General features: G+C 38.5%; 2 protein-coding genes across 9 annotated transcripts in view; one reads left to right on the top strand and one right to left on the bottom strand.

Moving 5' to 3' along the window:
• Positions 1 to 135: 135 nt before the first annotated feature.
• Positions 136 to 22,986, top strand: fam228a (family with sequence similarity 228 member A). 6 transcript variants are annotated; one of them, XM_080192405.1, is made up of 8 exons: positions 136 to 224; positions 3,084 to 3,236; positions 5,648 to 5,725; positions 7,234 to 7,416; positions 7,489 to 7,569; positions 11,625 to 11,712; positions 17,541 to 17,685; positions 19,032 to 22,986. In XM_080192405.1, exons 2-8 carry the CDS (start codon positions 3,108 to 3,110, stop codon positions 19,063 to 19,065), a joined length of 738 nt encoding a protein of 245 aa, XP_080048531.1. In that variant the 5' UTR covers positions 136 to 224; positions 3,084 to 3,107; the 3' UTR covers positions 19,066 to 22,986. The 6 variants fall into 6 exon arrangements, with proteins under 6 accessions (XP_080048531.1, XP_080048529.1, XP_080048534.1 ...); XM_080192403.1 differs by having other exon boundaries at positions 136 to 220; XM_080192408.1 differs by lacking the exon at positions 19,032 to 22,986 and adding an exon at positions 16,636 to 16,699 and having other exon boundaries at positions 136 to 220; positions 17,052 to 17,657.
• Positions 20,589 to 25,622, bottom strand: part of LOC145344979 (intersectin-2-like) — a 213,215-nt gene continuing 208,181 nt past the window's right edge. For all 3 annotated transcript variants that reach the window (XM_080192400.1, XM_080192401.1, XM_080192399.1), the window contains one exon: positions 20,589 to 24,965. In XM_080192400.1, coding sequence (XP_080048526.1) covers positions 24,808 to 24,965 — 158 coding nt within the window. In that variant the 3' untranslated portion in view covers positions 20,589 to 24,807. The remainder of the gene's footprint in view (positions 24,966 to 25,622) is intronic.

Genomic DNA, 25,622 nt, shown 5'->3' on the forward strand with positions numbered 1-25,622 from the left:
TTTGAGCTGAGCGCGGAGGGTCGTTTGCTTCGACCGGCCCTGCCCTCGCGCGCGCGCCCCCGTCCGGGGCCGCGTTCACGCGCAGCAGGAGGCCGCGCGCAGGTTGTGTGGACGCGCGGCGCTGGCGAGGGGGGAGGCGGCGGCGGCAGCGATGAGTTCATGGAGGAGCAGCAACTCGGGTCACATCAGTGTCCACCGGCCGTACTGCAACACCGAGGAAGTGAGTGAGGGGAGGGGAAACATTGACACGGGTCAATGTCCTCCTGCATTTCCCCCAGACCCCGGTGTTATCTGGTTTCTAACTCCCGTCACTGACTCTCTGTCACCGTAAACCCCCATACCCAGCCTCTCTTCCCCCTCCCCCCGGGAGCCTAAGTTGAGCATTTCCACCACCTTGGTTTTTTTGGTTATTGGAGGGGGGGGGGGGGGGGTGGCACCTTACCGGGAGGGAGCTGTCCAGCACCCGACTCAGTGGTCTCAAACTGGCAAGTCCGAACTTGCCAGCGGCTTGCATCCTGGATGGAGAGGTGGGACAGGGAGAGAGGGCGGGCTCATGTTTGAGCAGCTTTCTTTTGCTGGCCTGGGGGGTACATGGTTACGGTCGAGGTGACAACAAAAACTTGCATTTTATTCCCGTGCTGGGTAATATTTGTGATGTCAGGATAGAGTCAGAGCAGCCTTATCACTGAAAGTTTAACAATCCGAGTTATTTAAAGTTTATTTATTAGTCACAAATAAGGCTTACATTAACGCTGCAATGAAGTTGTGTGAAATTCCCCTAGTTGCCACACTCCGGTACCTTTACGGGTCAATGCACCTAACCAGCATGTCTTTCTATTCCTTGTATTCCTTTTTTTTCCTCAAAATACTTTGTTATAACAGCGCATTCGATTAATTAAAGGATGCAGTTACGTTGTAGTTGCCGTGTTGCTGTGGAGAAAAGTATTTTGCGCTCTTGTTCAAGTTTGTCTATATCCCGACTCTCGGTGGCTCATCCCACTTTGGAGTCAGGTTGACTCCAGAGATCTCACTGAATAACACCTTCATGGCCTTAACATCCTTTCTAAAGTAAGGCGCCCAAGAATGGGCACAATTCTGTGGCCAAACTTAGTATGTGTATAGCTGTTGCATTGGGTCTTGTTTTTACGCCCATATGTTGGGACTCCCAATTTTTTTTACAGCATAATCAACTTGTCTGCACAATTTTAACATTAGATTCTGTGGGGAAGTGCCACAAGTTTAACCAACATGAGTTCCAGATTTCAGTGTGTTGGCTGGAGGGTGATAGAAGTGGGGGACCCTTGCAACATTTAAGTTTTTACATGAGCACCTGAAATACCATGGCATAGAAGGCTACAGGCCAAGTGCTGGACAATGGAATTAGAATATATAGGTGCTTGATGGCTGGTACAGACACAATGGGTTGAAGTGCTGCTTTCCATGCTGCACAATTCCTTTTTAGTCCAAAACTATAATTTGTCATTTAATCAACTACTTACGTTGCTGTATAGCATTTAATACACATGCCTTAGTTTTTAGTAACAAACCTCACTTACAGCATTAAATTATTTTTATATATATCTTATTAAATACCTTTTCAAAATCCAGGTAATTAACACAGTTTCCAATCCTTTATCAATTCACTCTGATTTATCCAAAGAGCATTTCAGACATGATTTGCCTTTTATAAATTCATGCTGAGCCGTTTGAAATGATTCCGAAGAGTCATTGTTGATCTTTAACTCTCTCTATAGAAGCTGCCGGATCTGCAAAATTTACCCAGCCCTTCCTTTTTACTTTTCAGATTTGCAGCATCAGTTTTTTGCTTTTATTTTAATATATTAGCATTCCTCCTACTTACAAATTCCAATGTGTTTTGAAAACCTATATACATTAAATATGCTTCATTCCTTGTATTCAACCAATTTGCCACTTCAAAAAAAAACTTTATTAAATGGAACCAATCCTTGATTAGCCCATACATTCCTAAATGCTCACTAATATTATATCGAATAGGGATCTTAAAAGTTTATGCCACAATGGCAGAGATGTGTGTGCTTTGATGTAATCAATCTTTTTGACAATGCCTTTGTTCCTCCATGCTAAGGTGCCACAGTGGTTAGCACTGCTGCCTCACAATGTCAGACACTGAGGTTTGATTCCGGCCTTGGATGACAGTGTGGAGTTTGCACTTTCTGCCCATGCCTGCATGGGTTTCCTCCTGGTGCTTTAGTTTCCTCGCACAGATTTGCAGGTTAGATAAATTGATCATACTAAATTGCCCCTTAGTGTCCAAAGATGTTACCTGGCTACGTGAGTTCTAAGAAATATTCTTCTATAGTATCTTGAGATGTTTTACTATGTTAAATACAAGTTGTTGTTGCATATGTCTCTTATTGGGCCAGGTGATTATTCCTCTAGTTGTTGGTGAAGCTCTTCAATGTTCTTACATCAGCCTGTTCCTACTTCTTTTGGGGAATGCTGCTTCATAGGTGGAGAAAGATTTTGTTGTGTAGGTCTCTGGATTCAGAGGTACAGCTTGCCTTGGGATGCACTTATATTGTATATGTACATAGAGGGAGGAGCTTTATATATATGTTATTAAATTTATGAAAGAAACTAGGAGAGAAAAAAATTATAGTGAATGGGATGTAACATATAACTGGACCCACCCACAATGTTTTGAGGTGATTAAATTCAAAATAGCCTTGTTAGTCCTGTGTGTCCAGTTATGCTCTTCGGATAAAATTCGTACTTGTATTTTTTGCATGTTTGCATGGATGTTAAAGTTGATTTGTGCATTTGATCTGACTGTTTAACTCTGGAATGAAGTAGTGTTGGTTTCCATGGAAGTAAAAGTCTTGTAATGCATGAAGTATAACTAAGTTTAGAAAGTGCTTAAGACATCTTTTGAATGTTGGTGAAACTGAGCTTGTTCCTGGGCACCAAAATTTGGTGTTACAGACACTACACAGAATACTGTATGATCTAAATCCTTTGGTTCAGAACAGCATTAAATACATCTCTCATCAAAGTTATCAGGTCAGAGTTTTCAATTGTGCACTCTGTTACTTCTTTTATAGACTTCTACTGCAAGCACATGTCCAATGAAACCTCTTTCAGCACAAAGGCATGCTAAAAAAGATCTCCCAAAAAAATGTCAAAGTGCGTCTGTTTGGTCAACAGAACCGAATTGTGTGAACTGGCTCTCAAGGAAGTCTTTCGCATATCTCCAGGTATACTTAAAAAAAATGCTGAATGCATATACAGAAGCTACATTAGCTACATCTAATCGCATTCTGCTGATCCTGGTTCAGTGTTGCATTTGAAGCTCCAGATGCAAAACGGAGTTACAAATGGCTGTGATGTATAGGGAGAGTTGCTTAGTAGGTTGACTTAATCATGAATAACACACACTGTCATGATCTTGCTAGAAGATCAAAAGCTGGTTGACACTTTTCACAATGCCATGTAGTCAGCATTCCTGGTGCTTGCCTTTGGACTACACTGAAGATGTAGACTTTGGAGAGCATGAAAATTGTAAAATTGCAGTAAATAGGACTAACATGTCTTGATATTTGCATTCAAACTTTTCCAGCCGTTTCTTCATGTGTTTTTAATGTCATATTTTGGTGCTGAAGTGCTTTTGTCATTTTCTGCATTAGCTTTTTAATTAGGTTTGACATATGACTCAGTGAAGCAGGTAAACTGATTACATAACAATTTTTATGAACGAAACTAAAAATACAATCATTATTGTACTTTTTCCAGGGGATGCTCAGTAAAGTAGAAATTGATGGGAGACAAAACCAATAATGTGATTCCAGATAAAATAATTGCCCAAGATCACAATCTTGTGTTAGATCTGTCCCATCAAAGCAGGGTATCTGATTGCATTACCTTATCACTGTCCAATAAATTCTAATTAAAAATAACTACACAGTTTGATCCTGTGGTGTATTCTTTGCTGGAAGTGGTATCAGTCAGAATGCTAATATATGGGTGAGACTTGTTTTCATGTATCAATATTTAATTTTGCTTGAAACACTTCTCTATTATAACTAACCAGTAAGGGCCTGTGGTGGCATGGTTACAGTAGATATTTTCTATAAGTGTGATATGTAAATTGGAGTCTTAAAATGTGATTAAATTATTTATGCTCCATAGTGAAATAATTTTAAAATCTGTATGAAATGAAGTATTGAATGAAATTTCTAAAATATCTGAAATATTTTGCAGTAATTTCACAAATTAGGTTAACATTTTTCTTGATTTAAATCAAATCGGATCAGATCAGAGTGAATTAGTTTTGAATTTATTTTGACTGAAATGGCAAGCTATCATTAATTCTTAACCATGACTGTCCACAGAATATTGCAGTATTGATTTTCAGATGCTATTGTTCTGAAAGGTGACCCTTTAGGTTGGGTCTTACAATTTTCAGATGTTACTCAATGGTACCATTACCCTTTGGATCAGAAAGTCGTGGGATTAAGTCCCACTTCAAAGCCCTGAACATGTAATCCAGTGCAGCAATGGATTGGTGTCACATTTTGGAGATGCTGTCTTTCAGAAGAGATATCAAACCAAATCTCCTTCTGCCCTTCCAGGTTGAGGTAAAATATCCATGATACTATTCAAAGCAAAGAATGGGAGTCCTCCTAGTAACCTGAGCAACATGTATATCTCATCAAACAGCACAAAAAAACTGAATTTTTCTGATAGCTGTCTGTGGAAACTTGCTGTGAGAAAATTAGCTGCTTTATTTCCCAATGTGGCAATTATGACCATGACCCTGGTTTTAAAAAGAAGGCAGGTACAGCATCTTGGAATCTAGAAGTCGGCTGGGCCTTATTTCCATGATTTATTTTCTGACTGCTGCCCAAATACTGCCACTTCCCCTACCTGGTTGGTGGTGAGGATTGAAAATTTCTGAGAATTTGGAAAGAGACCACAGCAGTGACCCAGCAAGCTTAGAGTCCTGGCAGTCAGAAATGTGGTGCTTTGAAAGTGTGATTGGACAGACCCCAAAGATATGGGAGGCATTGTTTCCTTTTGACTCACAAAGACACTTGAAATAAAATTTAAAATGTACTTGCCAGATCCTCGTCTGGCCATGATCTTGCCCCTGATATGTTTGGCCTCATGATGATGGTGTCATTGGTCTCCCACTTGGATACAATCTGAAATAGCCAGTTGGGTCACGAGCATTATCAAGACCTAATCTGTTATATAAATCACATCCTGCCAGCTTGGATCGGGTGTCTTACTTAAAGCAGGTTGATGCTGCCCTTATTTAACCTGCTCCCATGCCTGGTATTGGATAGGGTGGGTGGGGGTGTTAAAATTGGGGCTCATACTTCATTGCCTGTGATGCTCTTTGAGATGCCCTGAGTTTGTGAAAAGCACACTATGAATTTAAGTTCTTTATTACTTTCCTTATTAATGGGCTAAGGCATCATGATACGTCTTCACCAAAGGGTGTTGGAATAAAAATGCATAGGAAGAATAAAATATCTGTAAAACATTTTCATCATTTCTGAGCCTTAAAAAAAACTTGCAATTGTAATTTTGTATGAAAATACTGAATGTTTAAATACTCGGTCAGCAAGCAGTCTAATATTTACTAAATGTCTGTGTTTTGCAGGCTAAAGCAGTTAAGGAATCCTGTGAAGTTAATGCTCTCTGTCAGCCCTTGTATGACATGGAAGAGTACTTTATTAAGGTAACATAAACATTTTGCTGCTAATTTGCAAAGGAAAACATAGATCAGGAAATTAAAATTAAGATCTTCCATTATAACTGCATTGTTTCTGTTGTATGCTTTCCTGACCTCCATGTTTATATTTTACTTCCCTATGTCACCAGCATGAAGACAGCTCCCCCGTAATGTTGCTTGCTTTGCACTATGGTAATGTTTCCTCTGCTTAATTGCCTTTAATGAAATTCTTTATTCAATTGCTGTAAGATTGGCCTGAGAAACAGATGTTCCTTTGGAGCACTGGAACCAACATTGGAATAGAACAGAGATGTACCTCTGGGTTTAAGACTAGGGTCCGAGCAGAAAATGTAAATTGCACAGTTGAAAGGACTTCAAACATGAAAGAGGGGGAGTGAAGTAACTGGATGAAAATTTAAAGTACAAAAATGGTTCCTAACCTATTTGAGAAGTTACAATATGACCCTTTTGTATGTTAAACATGAGTGATGAGAAATGTAAGTATTTTAAATAGCAATGAACACAGCACCAGCAAAACATCTACAAGGTAAAAAAGTGAGAGGAAAATACCTTCAAGGGATATGAACAGATTGAAAAGAATTATCAATTCAAACTTCTTTAGTTCTTACACTTTGTGCATTGTTATATAAGACAGATGATTTATAAGCACAAATTCAGCTTAAAGTTGAGAAATATAGAAATCTGGTTCCAAGCTGAGCATGATTGGGAGTTACATATTCCATATTTTGGGGTATTTAGAAAGGACAGGAAAATAATAATATTAATATTAATAAAACACACAATTGCAACCGTTGAAAAGATTTTAATACGGTTAACTTGTAGTGGAAACACGGCTAGAATTAAGGAACAACAGAAGATCCAAAATTCTGATTCTTTATAAAGGTTGTAAATGCTGGGTTCAGTGAAGCTGTTGATACTCATTTTTTTGTTAGTTAAAGGTTTCAAGGACAATGGATCAAAGGCAGGTAAATGGAGTTGAGGGACAGATCAGTTGTTGTTTTATTGAGCCTGCACCTGACATTCAGTGTGCTGTTCCTAAGATAACCTAAGTTTCATTACCCGTTAGGAAATTCAAGTCTAGATGTGTTGCATATTTCCTCCTGGTAGAAATGTAATAACAGTAGATTCTGAGTATAGAATGATAGGATTCCCTACAGTACAGAAGGTGGCCATTTGGCCCCTCGAACCTGCATCGACAACAATACAGGGTTGCGTCTCCGTAAACCCACAAATTTACCCTGCTATTCCTCTGACACTAAGGGGCAATTTACTATGGCCAATCAACCTAATCCACACATTTTTGGGCTATGGGAGGAAACCCACACAGATATGGGGAGGACATGCAAACTCCACACAGGCAATCGCCCAAAGCCAGAATCAAACCCGGGTCCCTGGTGCTGTGAGGCAGCAGTGCTAACCAATGTGCCACTGTGCTGAGTATTGGCATTGTTATTTCATTTGTAAACAATTTTCCTGTCTCTGACTTTCATTAGGAGTTGGATAAATATTCAACCTACAAGGATATGCTAAACCTACGAAAGAAAGAACTCCTGTACAAGAAATGGAATGACTGTGTCTATGAACCAATACAGTGGAAAGTCAAAGCAAAATTAAATCAATCAATTGAAAGAAGACGTCCTTCAGTTTTACAGTATTTAGACTACTGCAATAAAAAGGTATTATTTGGCAACTATAACTGATTTCCATAAGTTATATTTGCACATAAACATCAAATTATCTTTTAATAGGAACCTGTGTTTTTGGAAGAATATAACCCAGATGACTTCAACCCATTTGTCCACCAGCTGTGCAAACCTCGTAGATTTAAGGTATAGTTTTATATGATTTTACAGCATTTGGCCCTTGTTGCAATTATTATGACTTATTGCTGGTACATGAAACTACTGCATACTGCTTGAGTGAAAATCTATTTCAGATGACATAAACATTGGCCAGGTGGTTAACAGTGAGGCCGAGTGTCTTCAGCTACAAAGAGATATACATAGAATGGTCAGATGGGCAGATAAGTGGCAGATGGAATTTAATCCTGAAATGTGTGAGGTGATACACTTTGAAAGTAGTCTAACAAGGAAGTAGTCAATGAATGGCATGACACTAGAAAGTTCTGTGAAAGGGAGTGTTTGTCCACAGATCTCTGAAGACGGAAGGGTACATTAGTAGAGTGATGAAAAAGACATATGGGACACTTGCCTTCATCAATCAAGGCATATTTACAAAAGTAGGGAAGTCAAATTGGAGTTGTAAAGAACTTTGAGGCCACAGCTGGGGTAGTGTCTGCAGTTCTGGTTGCCACATTATAGGAAGGATGTGATTGCACTGGAGCAGATGCATAGAAGATTCACCACGATGCTGTCTGGAATGGAAAATTTAAGTTGGGAAGAGAGGTTGGGTAGACTCAAATTGTTTTCATTGGAGCAGAAGAGACCGAAGGCAACTTGTTTGAGGTGTACAAGATTATGAGAGACGTGGACAGAGTAGATAAGGAGCAGCTGTTTCCCTAAGTTACGTAAGAACATAAGAAATAGGAGCAGGAGTAGGCCATCTAGCCCTTCAAGCCTGCCCCGCCATTCAATAAGATCATGGCTGATCTGAAGTGGATTAGTTCCACTTTCCCGCTTTCTCCCCATAACCCTTAATTCCCCTGTCTATCAGAAAGTTGAAAGGTCAGTCACAAGGGGATGTAGGCTCAAGGTAGGAGCTGGAGGTTTAGAGGTGATATGAGGCAAAACCATTTTACCCTGAGGATAGTGACGGTCTGGAATGTGCTGCCTGGGAGGATGGTAGAGATGGGTTGCCTCACATCCTTTAAAAAGTACCTGGGTGAACACTTGGGACATGGTAACACTCAAGGCTAAGTGCTGGTGGATGGGAGTTTGGATGTTTCTTGCATGTCAGTGCAGACTTGAATGGCTGAAATGCCTCTTCTGCACTGTATGATTCTATGAATGTAGTTTGTTCATTTCAGTTGTATAGCTTCTCATGAATTTTGGACTACGCTATTGACGTTTTGGTATGCTAAAACCTAAAGTTGTATGCAGCACAATTTTGCAAGACGATTCAGAGCATGTTCACAGTTACACAAATGATGGATTTGGGATTTTATTCCGGTGTTTCCGTCTAGTTTGATATGCCGAAACAATTGACTGACATAATTTATTATATTTCAAATATATATTCCAAATTATATTCATTTGAGTTAAAGCTGAAAAAATGCCATGAATTTTTTCAAAATGACACCCAGTGTTTAAATTAAGCATTTTTGTAATTTGACAACTTTAAGAAAGAGAGTGGTTGTATTATCATCCAACGTGCGTGATTTCACCAATATGCGCAATCATGGCATTAGTTTAGGGCTTCAGATGAACCATTGTTAGATAATTATCTTGATTTGTGTGGTTTTCTCTATTGAGATAAATATTGAGGGTTCCTTTGCTTTTTATAGAGTCTTAGTGGTTACAGTAAGAAGGAGGCATTTTAGCTGTTGTGTTGGTTTTCTACAAAGTAAACCAGTTGTTATTGGACAGCAGGGGGATAAGTTCTTTGTTAGCCACCAGGCAAAATGTGAGCGAGAGCTCAATCTTTGGTCAAACCAGGATCCGTGGATATTTTAAGGTTTAAGGACTGTGGACGATTCACCCTGGCATGGTCAGGTGAAGGAGTTGCTGAAGTGAATCTTGCTGCTGCAAGTAAGTTTGAGAATTATCAGGAGACTAACGGAATGATTTTTAACACACACTAACATTACAACTCAATGAAACGTGGCAAAGTGACTCTGTGTTGGAAGTTGGGAGTAACTTTGCAGTGGTTAGAAACTACAGTTCCGCAGAGAGTTTGATGTAACATAGAAACGCGTGTGTTTTCCCCAAATCTACTGATCTTCCAGGATCTTCTGATCTTGGCTGTCAAAGAAGAAGTGCACTGCACAGTGCAGAGTAGAGTTGAGGAGGGAACGGGGAAGAGAGAGACAGGACTTGCCCCTTGTCCAGAGAGTAGGGGAATTATCCATCAGAAGTTTAGTCTTCCCAGGCAACTCCCACTTGGTTCCGCACGTCAGAATTTACATGGTTTCCTGATTACATTTTCAGTTGCACGCCAAATCTGGAGACAAGAAGATTTGGCTCTTCAGTTCTACGGAGAGTATATGTAATGTATAAAGAAGGCTTGAGATTTGTCATTGGGTTAGGAAATAAAGCAAAGGAGGGTGTTTGTTTTCTCGTGCTTAATGTATGAGTTGACTACAAGTAATATTTAGTTGACTTTAATTTTTTTTACCATAAAAATTTTGCTATTTAATCTTGTCATGTGATCCTTTGAGTCACCCACTGAGAATTCAGATGTGTTTTTAAAAGTTCAGAGCATCTATAGGAGTTATAGTATTTTTCAAAAGGAAACTTGGTTACACGGAAAAAAATATAAGATGTGCTCAAAAGCTAAGAAGGGGAGGAGATGCTTTTGGAGTATAAACGTCACTGCAAGCTCAAGGAACAGCATCTTTTTTTGTTTTTATTCCAATTCAGTCAAATCAAGTCCATTTCAGAGTCTCAACAAGTTGAGATCCAAGCTGACAAGACAAGGCTCTCACCTCCTGTCTTGGGCTTGATCTACAAGATCCAAGCTGATTGGAGTAGGCTTGATCTCATTTGCATCTTAGCCAAAAGGCCAAGATGCCGCTTTTAAAAATTCCTTCAAATGGAGCTAAAATGTAACGTATGACTTCAACCAAGCAAATTTTGCAGTCGAGTATCCTGCATTTGGGGACGTAGCAGGCATCAGCACACCCGAAGTGCAATGGGATAACCTCGTCCTGGGCAAACCACACGCTTGATCATGGTTTCAACCCTGCCGCATGTCGATACTACACTTGATTTTAGGCGAAAGGCCAATGTGGTTCAACAATTTCAGACTGTAAACTTTGCACTCCTCCCCCCACTCCCATTTTGTTTCCTTGTTTCAAGTTTCAGTTTGTTCCTCCTCTTTTTGCTTTTGGGTTGCAGCTGTTGATTGCTCTGCCATTTGCACACCCTCAATATATGTTCTTGTTTCTTTAATTTCGTTACTATTCCCTTTGGCTCTGCCCCACCAATGTATGTCAATTCACGTCTTCTGCCATATCACAGTCTTTCACTTTTCCTTTCCCACTCTCCCCATTTGAGCTACTTGAAAACCTATTGTATTTCAAACATAAAAATCAGCTTCTTCCCTGCTGCCATCAGATTTTTAAATGGACCTACCTCGCATTAAGTTGACCTTTCTCTACATCCTAGCTATGACTGTAACACTACATTCTGCACTCTCTCCTTCCCTATGTATGATATGCTTTGTCTGTATAGCACGCAAGAAACAATACTTGTCACTGTACATGTGACAATGATAGTTCAAATCCAAATCAAACCATTTCCAGTTTCGACGAAAGGTCACAGATCTGAAGTGTTAATACTGTTTCTCTCTCTTGCCATAAATGCTGAATATTTCCAGTTTTTTTTCTTTTGTTTTTTTTTATTTTCATGCAGACTAGTTCGGCCAAATGGCTTATTTCTGTGCTGTGTTTTCTATGTAATTCTACATAAGTGACCTCCGAGGCTGCTTTCTTTCTTTCAGTTGAAGAGCTTTCCCCTGCTATTGTCTCTTGCAGCTGTGTGGTGATACAATTAGAATTGATGTAAGACTGTTCAAATAAGAATAATTGGTGTTTCTAATATAATTACTGAAGCTTAATAGAATAATCTGCTGAGAAAATTGCCCAGTAGTTGGCGTGAGAAAAAAATCTTTTGTTCCTTTGTATTTCAAGTATCAAGATTTGTTGAATGTCATTTTTTTGAAATACATTTTGATGGTATTTCTATAAGATTTATTATTTCTGCAGGAAAGGACTTCAACTCTCAATGATCCTCTGCTGTGGCAGAGTACAAGCAAGAGTATTGAAAACAATGCTATATTACAATGTCAAGAAGGTTTGTGGAATTCATTTAAAAATTATAGTTCATTTCATTAGAATAGCTTTCCAGGTGGAAAAATCAGACCATTTAATTGGTTTGTAGGGAAGTGCTTCCATTTCACACTGTTTGAATAGTTATGTAACTACAGTATGCTTCAACCTTCAGATACAAAGCAAGATGGATTTAATACTTTACTGTTGATTCTTTATTTTTGAACATACTTAAAATGGACTTTGTAATGAAAAGTAAGTCCTTAATCAGCAATTTGAATAATTTCCTGCAAATAATGAAACAGTTTATTTTTGTATTCATACAATATTTTTATTGTCAATCTCAATTTGGGCCAATTTAATGTCCTTCAGTTGATAAATCAGTGATTCTGAAGGTAGCCTATCAATTTAGAAACTATGGCTGGAATTCTCCAATTGTTCACACCTCGCCATCACTGTCAGTGAGGACGGAGAATGTGGCACTCAGCAAAATTTCTGTTCACTGCTGCGGGCTGGGAGAATCCGGCTACGAGTGAGGTTGGAGAATCTGGCCCTATCTGTCAGAAAAGAGTTGTAACATTGATTTTTGGAAAGTTGATGACCAGATAAATCACTGTCCTGTAAACATTACAGAAAAAGAGAAAACAGTGTGGTGGCACACTGTTCTAATCCCTGTTTGAACTTGTGTTTTTGCACGTCTGGCCTCCAATGCCCCAATATTGATGGTCCTAAATTCTGAAATCCCTGTTCTAAACCTTTCGACTACCATTCTGACATTAACAATTTTCTTGAAAATCAATCTCTCTGAAACTTTTTGTTAATTGTCCTAATAGCCTCCCCATGGCTCTATATTCATTTATTTGATTATGCTTCAAAAAATAGCCTTGAAATATTTTCTATATTAAGTATGTAAGACAAAAAGATGCAGCTGTAGACCCTACACTCACTCAATCCTGCTCTGCCAGTCTGCCTCAACTCTGTTTCTTTGCTCGCTTGCTGCCTTGATTATCAGAGTGAACATAAATCTCTCTTAAATACATTCACTGATGGAGTATTCACAAATTCTAAAGATTCACAAACTTTCAATGGATTCTTCAGCCAGGTGAAACAACTTCAGTGTCTGCCCTGTCACACCCCTTCAGAATCTTGTTGCTATTTTTATACATTCATGTATATATCTGAGTTAATATTGGTAGAGTGATGAGGGCTGAAAGTCTCATTCTCTGTCCCTCTGAAAATTTTGGTACATTAATTTCGCAAATGGGCCTAATTCCAGCAAATAGCTGACAAATTGCTATTAAATTGCAGTGGGAATATGTAAGGATAGCTGGTTAGGAAATTAGAAGGTATTTTGCATTGCCAACTCCTGGAAATTAGGTTTAATTGCTGGAGAAATATGACCCTGCAATCTCTTCCCTTGAAAATTTTCTTTTTGATTTAGATGCCATAAATGAAAATAATGCTTCATCTCTAGCAATAATTTTTTTTTAAATTACTTATTTTTGAACAGAAAAGTAATCCAGAAAGCTATAGGAAAAAAATGGAAGAGCCAGGTGGACCCCTGCTGTCACTTAGCTCAGCTTGCCTATTTTGGAGAAATTCTGGGACTTCTGCTTAAAAAAAAAACTCTTTCCTCATTCTGATTTCAGTTATATAAATATTGCAGGCATCAAAGGATCCCATTGGAAGACAGTTTGACGATAGCCAGAAATAATATGGTTAGCTGATGAAAAGGAACTCTCATTTGATAGCTACCCTCTGAAAGAAAGGCTGTGGCTGTTACATTCTGGGTAATAAAGGGGTATAATGCCAGACAAAGACCATGCTTTGTTCCCTGGCCTCCAGGCATCCCCATTACCACAATTGCCACCTGGGACCCCAGGATGGTAGTCTGCCTCCCTGGAGCAGGGGTACAGGATGTTTCACAGAGGGTAGAGGGAATTTTGAAGAGCAAAGGGACCCAGGCTGATGAAATTATACACATAGAAGGAAGAGCAGGGGGGATATATGTAGGCAGTTCAGGGAGTTGGGGGCCAGGTTGAAGAGGTCCCAGAGGACTGGAGGATAGTGAACGTGGTACCGTTGTTTAAAAAGGGTAGGAGGGATAACCCTGGTAACTATAGGCCGGTGAGTTTGACGTCAGTGGTAGGCAAGTTGATGGAGAGGATTCTTAAGGATAGGATGTATGAGCACTTAGAGCGTTGCGATCTGATTAGGGATATGCAGCATGGCTTTGTTAAGGGCAAGTCTTGCCTTACGAATCTGGTAGAATTTTTTGAGGAGGTGACAAGACTGGTTGACGAAGGACAAGCCGTTGATGTCATCTATATGGATTTCAGTCATGGTAGGTTGGTTGAAAAGGTTAAGGCTCATGGAATACAAGGCCAGGTATCTAGATGGGTTGAGAACTGGCTTGGTAAGAGGAGACAGAGTAGTAGTGGAAGGGTTCTTTTCTAGCTGAAGGTCTGTCACTAGTAGTGTGCTGCAGGGCTCAGTACTGGGATATCTTCTTTTTGTAGTATATATAAATGACTTAGAAGAGGGAGTAAGTGGTGTGATCAGCAAATTTGCAGATGATACTAAGATGGCTGGATTGGCGGGCAGTGAGGAGCAGTGTCTGGCAATACAATGGGATATAGATAGGCTGGTATATTGGGCAGATATATAGCAAATGGAGTTTAATCCTGATAAATGTGAGGTGATGCATTTTGGCCAAAATAATGTAGGGGGAAGTTATATGATAAAGGGTAGACCTATAAAGAGTATAGAAACGCAGCAGGACCTGTGGGTGCAAGTGCACAAGTCTTTGAAGGTGGCAGTACAAGTGGAGAAGGCTGTGAAGAAAGCTTATGGTATGTTAGCCTTTATAGGAATGGGTATAGAGTATAAGAGCTGGTGTCTAATGTTGCAGTTGTATAGAACGTTGGTTAGGCCGCATTTGGAGTTCTGCGTCCAGTTCTGGTCACCTTACTACCGGAAACACGTGGAGACCCTGGAGAGAGTGCAAGGGAGGTTTACCAGGATGCTGCCTGGTATGGAAGGACTGGGTTATGAGGAAAGATTGAGCAAATTGGGGCTGTTTTCCCTTGAAAGACGGCGACTGAGGGGAGATCTAATAGAGGTATATGAGATTATGAAGGATATAGATAGAGTAAATAACGGTAAGCTTTTTCCTATGTTAGAAACGCACAGTACCAGGGGCCACAGGCTTAAGGTGAGGGGGGCGAGGTATAACACGGATGTTAGAGGGAGGTTTTTCACACAGAGGGTAGTGGGGTTATGGAATGCTCTGCCAAGCAAGGTGGTGGAGGCAGGCACGCTGGAGTTGTTTAAGAGTTACTTAGACAGGCACATGAGTGGGTTGGAGATGGAGGGATATAGGAGATTGTTTTAAATAAGGTTCAGTAGCCTTGGGACATCCCTGGTAATGTATAAGGATATGGAATGATACTAATGTTTTTCTCTTTTAATTCACAGGTTTTAAGCTGGTCCGCCTTGTTGTCCAACAAGGGGCATACACGCGATGGGTCGTACAAGGGCTGCTCTTGGATGTTCGAGAGTAGCCTAGTACTTCATCTCGTTAGTGTACGCTTAAACTGGACCAGATGCTGGGCAACACGACAGCTCAGTGACTATCAGTGTTTGCTATGCAGACACATGGATTTGGGCCAGTGTCTGTGGGAGTTTGTGCGTTCTCCCTGTGCTTGCGTGGGTTTTCTCCGGGTGCTCCGGTTTCCTCCCACACCCCAAAGATGTGCTATTAGGCTGACTGGAGGTAATAAATTGTCCCTAAATTAGTTTTCCCTCAATGTGGAATGCCATAAGCATAGATAAGGGTCATGGGTGGAGGGGGGACTGGTAATGTTAAAATGGCGGCGTGGGCTCATTGGGCTGAAGGGCCTATTTCCCGGGCTGTTTTTGTTCTTTGTTCTAATATCTTGGGAATTATCTCTGAGCAGAAGTTTAACTAAACCCTATCAACATCATGGCTGTAAGAGCAAAATCTGAGCATTCCGATGACAATACTCTGTAACCTCAAAACCAAGACTGAGCAATTTACTTGGTCAGCACCCTACTACTGGGGCCAGTGTCTACCCCATTATCAGCAGTACATCTCTAACAATTTTCAAAGGTTGCTTCCTGATACTTCCCACAATCTCTACTACTGAGAAACACGTGGATCAATGTTAAAGGAACATCATTATTGTCTAGTTCCTTATCATCATAACTTGGAAACTGTCGCAAATTAGTATTTTTCCATAATGCTACGAGAATGTGTGGTGGGAGGGGCAAATGTCGCATAAGAAACTTTGATGAGTTCCTGTAGTTCATCTTGTAGATGGTGCACATGGCTACCACTGTTTGTCAGGAGGAGCAATTGAATGTTTGTGGAAGAGGTGGCTGTGTTGTGCTTTTTGTGTGTTGGAGCTGCATTCGTTCAGGCAAATGGAGAGTATTCCATTACTCTCCTGACATTTTCCTTGTAGATGGTGGACAGGCTTAGAGTCATGGAGTGAGACACCCGCTGCAGGATTCCTTGTCGATGACTTTTTAGTGACAGTATTTATATGGCTAGTCCAGTTTAGGTTTTGTCAATGGCAACACACAGTGGAGGACTTAGAGATGGTAATTGTGGTGTCTCGCTCTTAAAGACAGTACAAAATTGAATTACCTGACTTGAGAGACTAATGGGGAGCTGAGAGTGATCACATCAGAGGGATCTCGGGCAGAATCATCTAGAAGGCATGTTTAGTAAAATATAAGGATAAAATATACATCACCATGAACTGCTCCAGGGCAGTTCATGGTGATGTTGGTGTGTAGGACATGATTTTTTTCTGGCATAAGCCCCTATGTGTTAATAAGGAGTGCTTTACAGGATTGACCCCAGTGCCTACGGTGATGCCAGATGTCCGCCTGGTTTCATTCCTTTTTACTTTCTTCGTAGTGGTTGGCTGCAACTGAGTGGCTGAAGAGTTAATCACATTGCTGTCACATGTAGGCCACACCAAGTAAGGACAGTAGGTCTTCTTTTGATATTAGTGAATCAGACAGGTTTTTATGACAATTGGTAATGGTTTCATTGTTCTAATTCCTGATGTTTTATTGAATTTAAATTCCATCATCTGCTATGGTGAGATTTGAACCCAGGTCCCCAGAGCATTACCAATCCAGCGAAAATATCACTGTGCTTCTACCCCTCCAAAATGGCAATAAATGTACAGTACCAGTGACTGACATTGCAAAAGCATTTTTTTAAAAAATACATAAGGTTAATGGTAAATATGATTTAACAATTGTAATGACATAAGAGGAGGAAAATAAAGTCAAAACTAAAGTTGATTGCAGTTTGCTCTTTTCCAGAGAAATGAGAGATCTTAGTCTGGGCATCATGGAGGGAAAAGTTGTTTAATGATGTGAAACATCTGTGTGAGTTAGAAACATTTTTGGGGTTGTTTCTGAAATCAGGGATGAAGTCGGGATGAAAAATAAAAAAAATTATATGACAAATATTTGTACATACTAATATATCCCACAGGGCATCATGGTAGCACAGTAGTTAGCACTGTTTGTGCAGAGTCTGTACACTCTTCCGGCGTGGGTTTCCTCCCAGGGTCCAAAAGATATGCTGGTTAGGTACGTTAGCCATGCGAAGTTCTCCCTCCAAGTACCTGAACAGGTGCTGGCGTGTGGCGACTAGAGGATTTTCACAGTAACTTCATTGCAATGTTAATAATGTAAGTCTTCTTGTTTCACTAATAAATAAACTTTAAAACTTTGATAATTGAACATTTCCTTCAGCATATTGATCTTAATTATTGAACATTATATGTAAATGTTTACCTGCCCCAGGAAAAGTTTACTCATTGGAAGAATCTGAACAATTCCAAAAGTCACTGCTCCCTCTGGTTCCGCTGGGTCGCCAATATGTTGACAGCATCACATGGCTCCGTGTTCCACTAGGTTATATTGAGAGTGAAGTCCGACAGAAACACAGGTAGGGAATACTTTGCACACTATTCATACTGTTATTTCTTCCTTTGTCATTCTTTTGTGTTAAAGTAATTTACGTATTTGACTTTAAAATAATAGTCTAATTTTCAACTTGTGCATAAATACAAAGATTAAAACAATTAATTATATAGGCTGTTTGAAATTTTATCAGAATGGCAAAATGTAAACCAAGTCTCATTGTGTCACTGGAAGTATTTTAAACTTTTTCCTTTTAATCATCTTTATTTTTAAATCATACCTGGCACAATGACAAAACAAATGCATTAAATCAACTGCTGATTTTGTAAGTGTGGGTGTAAAACTTGATATTCGGTTTGTAGTAAATTGTAATCTTAATTTTGTTTGTAGTTTCAAATTCCCACACTGTCTTCCAAAGGATTTCAATAATGCCACAGTTAATGTTCTAGCATGGGTTTTACAACTAAAAATGTACTTGGCACTTGAATTAACAATGCAAACTTGACTGTGTAGAAATTAGAGTGAATGGATTAATTGGCAAATTGCAGGAAGCAAATTATTAAATAGTGCAGAATGAAGTGTTACAGTCATAGATAGAGTGTAGAGAAAGATTAACTTAATGTGAGGTAGGTCCATTCAAAAGTCTGATAGTAGCATGGAAGAAGCTGTTTATCTTTTTCCCGATGGAACAAGATGGAAGAGAGTATGTCCGTGGTGCACATGGTCCTTGATTATACTGGCTGCTTTTCCAAAGCAGAGGGAAGTGTACAAAGTTTGTGGATAGGAGGCTGGTTTGAGTGATGGACTGGGCTTTGTTCACGACCCTTTGTAGTTTATTGCAGTCTTAGTAACTAGTGATGGAATTAGATTCAGTAATCATTTTCAAATAAGTTTTGGTTAAATAGTTGAAAGGGAAAAAATAGGGAGAAACAACAATGGATTGGGATTAATTGGTTATTTATATGAAAGAGTTGGCACTGGCACAATAGGCCAATTGCTGACTGTTACGCTGCAATTCTATAATCCTTAAAACCTACCTCTAACAAAGTTACTTCCTTCAGTTTATTGCCAGTTATTTTGTCTAATACTTTGGGTCCTTTTATCGCATTAAAGCATTACACAAATGAAAATTGGTGCTGCAAAGTTCAGTGCTGCAGAATATCTACTTAATTTTATAAACAAATCAATGATTTAAGGTTAAACATTCCATTTCTCTGCAGATGCTGTCCTGCCAAAGTAATTTTACAATGGCTTGCTTTTTAAAATTTCTGGCATCTGAAGTATTTAGCTTGTGTGCATGTTTGATTAACTAGTTTAGTATGAAATTGTACATTAGTCTTTTAATGTTTATTTTATTTTGTCTACACAAAGGAAACGCATGATGTGGAGAACTAAATATCTGTGACTTCATCTTTTCACTGGGAAGATGCAGATTTGTAAGAAGCTTTTCTGAGACTGACTTTGGGTATTGCAGATACTTCCTGCGGTATGGAGAAGCAGACATTCCAGATTTAATGCATGGCTAAAGATTTGCCAATTCCTGAATATTGTCTTAGGCCTTCTTGTTACCAGCTAACTGGTAATAAAATGTTAATTATGAAATGCAATGACTATTATTGTTTAATGACTGATGTAAACCTAAGTCTTCAAAGAGCAGAGAAAGCCAGAATCTGATGACAGACAATATACTACACAGAATTAAAGACACTTCTGTTCTTCATTACTTTAGCAAAGAATTGATCAAACACACTACCCGCTAAATGTATCAATGTTTGCTAAAATGGAAAAATTTAAAATACCCAAGATGCTGAGGATCTAAGGCCATGGAAAAAGCTGGAAATGCTTGGATCTGCTTGTGTGGCTTTCTGGAGGAGGATGGAAGACCTGAAACATTCTCTTCTACTTCTCCATGGATTTCACCTATTTTTATTTACAGATGTTTGTGGTTTAGTGCAAATACATCTGGGGTAGAGAGACTAACACGACCAAATAAATTTGTTAGCTCTCTGTGATGACTCCATGCATAGATAGCAAGAGAGCTGCAGATAGATGAGATAATTCAGGCAGCAGACCACTTATATATGGATGAAGCTGAAACAATCTCCTCCCAAAAAAGTGGCAACGCCATTAGAATAAAAAGTGTCCTAGAAACAGCAAGGAAATTTACCCGCTATGTTCAAGGGAAAGACAATATTATATACATACAAGAACAGAGAATGCTGGAAAATCTCAGTAAGTCTGACAGCATCAGTGGAGAGCGAACAGAGTTAATATTTTGAATCTGGATGACCCTTCGACTCAATGTTAACTCTCTTGTTGCTGGCTGACCTGCTGAGATGTTCCATTTGTAATTCTAGATTTTTGCAATTATGAGCATATCCCAGAATCCAGGGTAGAATTTGAGTTGGTCTTATTCAATTATCTTTAATATTTACAATTACTTTGTTTCCTTATCTTAAAAAATTCTAAATTCAAGTTCAAAGGAAGGCAGAATTGAATTGCGTAAAACAGGTACTCAGTTCAGTTACTATCAGTTTCTTACAGGATGGGTTAGGGTAAAATTATTCCCAAAGCATAAAAGAATTTCTGTGGATCAAATTACATTGCTGTGTGCTTAAAGACCAGATTTGCATAATATCAAAGGTGGCAGTCAAACCTAACATTTAGAATTTTTAACATGTAGCTGAACCATTGAATCAAGCTTGCTTTAACATCAATTTAAATGAATAACATCTCCAACAATGCAGAACTGTCCATACTGAATTGAAGAATTGACCTAGATTATGCATTCAAATTCTGGAATTGGTTTTGCATTGCCCAACTATTGTTCAAAAGGTGACCCTTAGCTTATTGCTATTATTTCCATTAAGTGAAATGTGAACACAAATACAATCCAGTAATTTAAGTGTCAATTTTATTGACAATGTATTTTTGAGAATGATCAAACTGCATTCTATACAATGAAATTGAAGCTACAAAATATCAAGCAACTGAGACATACCACAGTAGTGCAAAGAGATTCTCTACAGCAGACTGCATAGAAAGGGCAGTGGCATAAAAACAGATTAAAAAGAAATGTTTTACATGATTTTTTGCAAAGAATAAAAGAACATACATGCCAAGACTTTAAATATTAAACTATATAACTTCCAGTTGCATTCCTCCTTTAAACCCTATTTAACATGCTTGTTTTCAATACTAGTAACAGTTTGACAGTGGTTTGACTGAACTTTCAGAGGTTTAATACCTCTGTTTTTAAAATCATTTACAGCTATTGCTCCTGTAGGTAGGAAAAATATTTGGCAAAATAGACATTCCCTGTTCCCTTGTTTATAATGTACATTTTTGCACTCTAGAAAACTAATGCTGCATAGCTTGCAGCTATTTTGGGTTTTCGTACATTCAAATTTAAAGGTCAGTTGCAAACATTTTAAATGACCAATAAATATGCCATATTGTGGCATGGTCTGGCAATCAATGCCAATTTCCTAGCAGCTTGGTCAACTGTACAAGTAATTGCTTTCAAGATAGTTGGAAAATAAGTCAATAATAAATCATGGTATTTGTATAGCATCTTCGTTTGAAATTAATAATTTTTAAAGAATGATCAGAATCCTCATGGGGAATTTCTTCACTTTCTATTGTATGCAGTGAAATTATTACAATAGCTAGAGTAGTTTTCAGACATTGCAGCAGCCAGACATTGCTGAGGTGCCCAGAGGATTTCTTCACAAATCTAAACATAGCGGTAATCGGGAAACTTTGAGAAGTTTAGGAGACCCTTAATTGAATCCTTAACGCTGCCACCTTTCATTGCAAGTTCCTGCTTGGCCAGCAGATTAGAAGAGTAAAAGAATGGACTTGTCAGTAATGGGTTCTAACTCTTCATTATAAAGTCATTTTTAATATACAACAGTGATAAAGGTAGTCACCGTCCACCCAACATCTCTGAAGGTAAACCTAGGTTTTGCCCAAAAAAATGTGAAAGCCTGGCGTGGGTTTGAACTGCACTCACCAAGAAGAATCTACAAACAATATAGTACTGTGCTGGGTTGGCTGTATAATCATGGCTTAACATCACTTGTTGGGGGTGGACATTGAGTAAAATTGCAAGTTTTACTCTTGGTTGCCATTCACTGGATGCCTTGTGGAAAATTTCCAAGCATGCAATTCAGCTCTTGTTTTTCACCAAAATCCCCCCTTCTCCAATCACAGTACTCAATTGAGCTCACACAGACAATGTGGTCAGTTGTCCGAACTATCGGAATTGTTGAGACTCTTGAACTGTATAACAATACTTTTTGAAAAAGGAGGGGGATGCAGGAAGAACACTTTAGAGACTCAATTTGGGAGGATATGAGGTAAAATTTCCAAGGGGGTTTGCCTAAGCTCACGCTGTAATTCAATTAAAACTCTGGAAAGGTAAGCTTCCATTAATTTTACATTGGTTACAGCTGACATAATAGAACCCCCATGAAAATTTCAGGTGCATATTTGATTTACTTAAAATATTTGAATATGGGTTTACTGGAAACCTATTCAGGTGATGCATTACATTTGATTCTACCTTCCATGAACTGCATAGCTCTGATCATTATCTTTCTCACCGAGTATCAACGAATACATTTAAATTAATGCATTCAGTCTGAACTTGAGTCAAAGTAATAATACTGTGATATCACATGAGCTTGCAGAGATAACCTGTCCATTATTATGAATGTACTTTGTAGATCTCTCAACTAAATGGAAGGAAAATTGTTAACTTATGGTGTCTTTACATTATTGTTGTGATGAAAGGTCATCGACATGAAACTTTCTCTTTTCAAGACGCTGCCAGACATACTGAGTACTCCAACATTTCTGTTTCTGTTGTGGTTTTCATTTACTGAACCACCTGTCCTATCAATGAAGACTTTGGCCAGGTTTTGAAAGTTAAAAATTTGCACGAGAGCTTTGTTTTTCTAGCTGCAGGATAAATAAAGAATTCCACAGTAGTAACAGCTCCCATATATAGCCTGCAGCAGCACACACGCACACACAGCCTTATTGTCCACTTCCATTAGATTGAGCTGCAACAATCAATCTTGCATCTTCCAAGAGTAAGGAACACATAAGGAAAGTTTCAAATTGTTTCTTCAGTAGTGAAAGTGGTATATCTAACAGCACTGTATTGTGATGAACAGTCTATACTGTGTTATAAATACATCAAAGGACAATACTTGCACTTTTAAAGTTAAGTAGTTTTTTAAAAATTAATTTTTATGTTCAAGCAGGAAATCCAAAAGTGTGGCAGTAAGTTCAAAATAAATTTTGCATTTGAAATTAAGGCAATGTGAACTGTTTGAAAGCCCATTGCACTTCTGCAGGAACAGAGTCAGCAGAAAGCATTTTAACCACTACATATACAATATTTCATTAGAAAACTGACAATTTAACTAATTGTGGATTTTCCAAAAACATTGACTAGGAATAATGCCAGAAGAAATGAGATAGATACTGGTAAATAATTTGCCCGCTTACTTCTTAGTGCATGCCTTCACTCAGTGAAAGGAATGCTGGCAGGACATTAAATAGAACTAGATAATGGTAATTGCTGATTGACTGGTTCTACATTTTGGAGAGAGAGATAGGTCCATATTTTAGATGTAACCCTTCATAGTTACCTGAACGATTAGTTTTTCATTTTCATATTCTGTCCAACCTGCTGACCATTTTTATATTTCTAGCAATCATTTTAGAACGCGTTAAAACAGCCTCCCTAAAGTCCAGACTAAACTGATCTATGGTTTTTCAAGTAAATATGATCAGAAGAGAAAGGAACCCAAGAAGTCATTTCAGCCTCTTATCACCTCTCTATAACCATTCTCTCTCACTCAGTCCAAACAGATTTTCTGCTGGAAAAGCTACACTAGTTAAATGATGTACAAGTACAAAACATACATAAAAAAAACTAACCCAAGATCTTATATATGCAATATAAACAAATCTAATAAAGGAGCTGGCACCTGAGAAACTAGTCATCAAATTTGGTCTGATCTGATAAAATATCTTACTATAAAATCTGAAATTTCAAGGTAATACCACTGAATTTAAAACTACTTTCACCAATGTACAGAAAATTTACTGAAAGTGACAAAGCCATTAATTTGTGTGCTTCTATAATCTGGAGATGGACAAATATTTTGACATCTGACTAAATAAAAAGAAATATTTTTTCAAACACTAGGATTTCAGTTTACAAACTACCGGAACAGAGACAAGGAATGTTGCATTATATACTGTTAACTAGACAAAAACTACTTCCAAGGTAAAGATTTCTGAATGCACTGCTTTAATAATGTACAAAAAACAATTTATATTTGTTTTTGTTCAGTGCAACAACGAAAGTTCTACAAAAGTGATTTTTAAATTCAGTAGCTGTGGATCTCTTAATCAGTTTTCAGCTGTTATAAACAGCTCACAATTCCACCAAATATCCTGAGATATTATGACCCAGTGTACATCACCCTTAGCTTATTATTTACTGCATAATGTCAATTTTTTACTCCAACTGTTCAGTTGAAAGTATGTCCAAACTCTGTTCAGTTATTTCAAAAAATGCTTCTCAAAGCACAGTTTTTGTAATTACAGAGAAACATCCAGTCAATTCAAAAGTCGTTTGTTTTCAGATTTACAAAGACTCAGTTGTTGCTTGACTTCTTGGACTTTGCATAAGTTATTAGTCCCTCATTATGTTATGTTTAATGATAAATCAGCAGTGAAGTCATTGTGCATTTTGAGTAATTCTTAGCCAGTAAGGCTACCTTCAAATGGGAGAAACAATCATCCTCCTTCATTGTCCACACTGCTGAAAGTTGTATTTAATGTTCCTCATTGATCACCGATGGAAGTTTACATTATTTGAGGAAAATGGGCAAAAAGTGGCAAAAAAACAAAAGATTTTTAATTTTACCACAGTAACAAAACTGGCACCTGTTTAGGTACAACCATTGCTGAACATCACAGTGTACGTTGGTTGTGAGGTTTCATTTGTTAAACTTTCTCCATAATCCTAGTAAAAAATATTTCTCTAATTGTTATCCATAGATGATTGCCATTATTTTAGTCATTGAACATTCAAAATCCACATAGTTCTGAAACCTGAATTTCAAAGTAAGGTCTTCTGTTCATACAGCTGAAGATCAAGACGAACCCATACCTCCCCAGTCGGGACTTCATGTAAAAGAAGGCGCTTTGTAGTCGGTCCCTTGCCTTCTTGCTCCTTTTTGATTGTTGCTACTGGCACCTCTGTCCGACCTAGAAAATCTGGCCAAAATATGATATGTTTAATCATTTCTCCATTCCCCACTATTCTTTTTTTTTCTGTTCCTTAATGCATAGCTTTGTGTTACAGCATTAAATCTGCTGGTGCCAAAGGACCTCTGGTATTTCATTCCATTTGCTGGATTAGGGAAGGCACTGGCCTTGCCCAATTCCATACATGGTACTGCAGCAGATGCTACTCGATACTGATGAAGAGCAGATTTTCCTTACCACAGCCCAAGATGCAGAAACCAACTGTAAAGCACCTAGCAGTGCCCTGGCTTATCAACGACTGGAATAAAACCACGAACTATCCAAGTGTGTGTCTAAAACATAAGATGGGAAGGCTATTTACTTAGTGAGCAATCTGAGAGCTTTCACTCACTTAGTTTGTAATTTCCTGATACATTGTCCATATACTGAATGTATATTGACAAGCAGTTAGTAGTATAAGATAAAAATTACCATAGTTGCTTTCCATATTATTTTGTTATCTCACTGGACTACGTTTCCTTCAACTGACAGGAAAAATTACTTTTCTGTGTCTGATTTGTTTAAATAATCCTTTTGCAACTATTCAAACAAATTCTATTTTTAAATTGCTCTCAATTTCCTCACTGGAAGTAGGTATAGTGAGTGGAATGACATGTGGAATGTTAT

The sequence above is a fragment of the Carcharhinus amblyrhynchos genome, chromosome 7 (assembly GCF_965287045.1).
Source record: "Carcharhinus amblyrhynchos chromosome 7, sCarAmb.v2.hapA, whole genome shotgun sequence".
Classification (NCBI taxonomy): domain Eukaryota; kingdom Metazoa; phylum Chordata; class Chondrichthyes; order Carcharhiniformes; family Carcharhinidae; genus Carcharhinus; species Carcharhinus amblyrhynchos.

Coding starts and splice junctions, on each gene's coding strand:
- fam228a (XM_080192403.1), top strand. CDS start 152: ATGAGTTCATGGAGGAGCAGCAACTCGGGTCACATCAGTGTCCACCGG. Junction 11,713..17,540: donor TATATTACAATGTCAAGAAG/GTTTGTGGAATT, acceptor TACCTGCCCCAG/GAAAAGTTTACTCATTGGAA. Junction 17,686..19,031: donor GAAGTCCGACAGAAACACAG/GTAGGGAATACT, acceptor GTCTACACAAAG/GAAACGCATGATGTGGAGAA.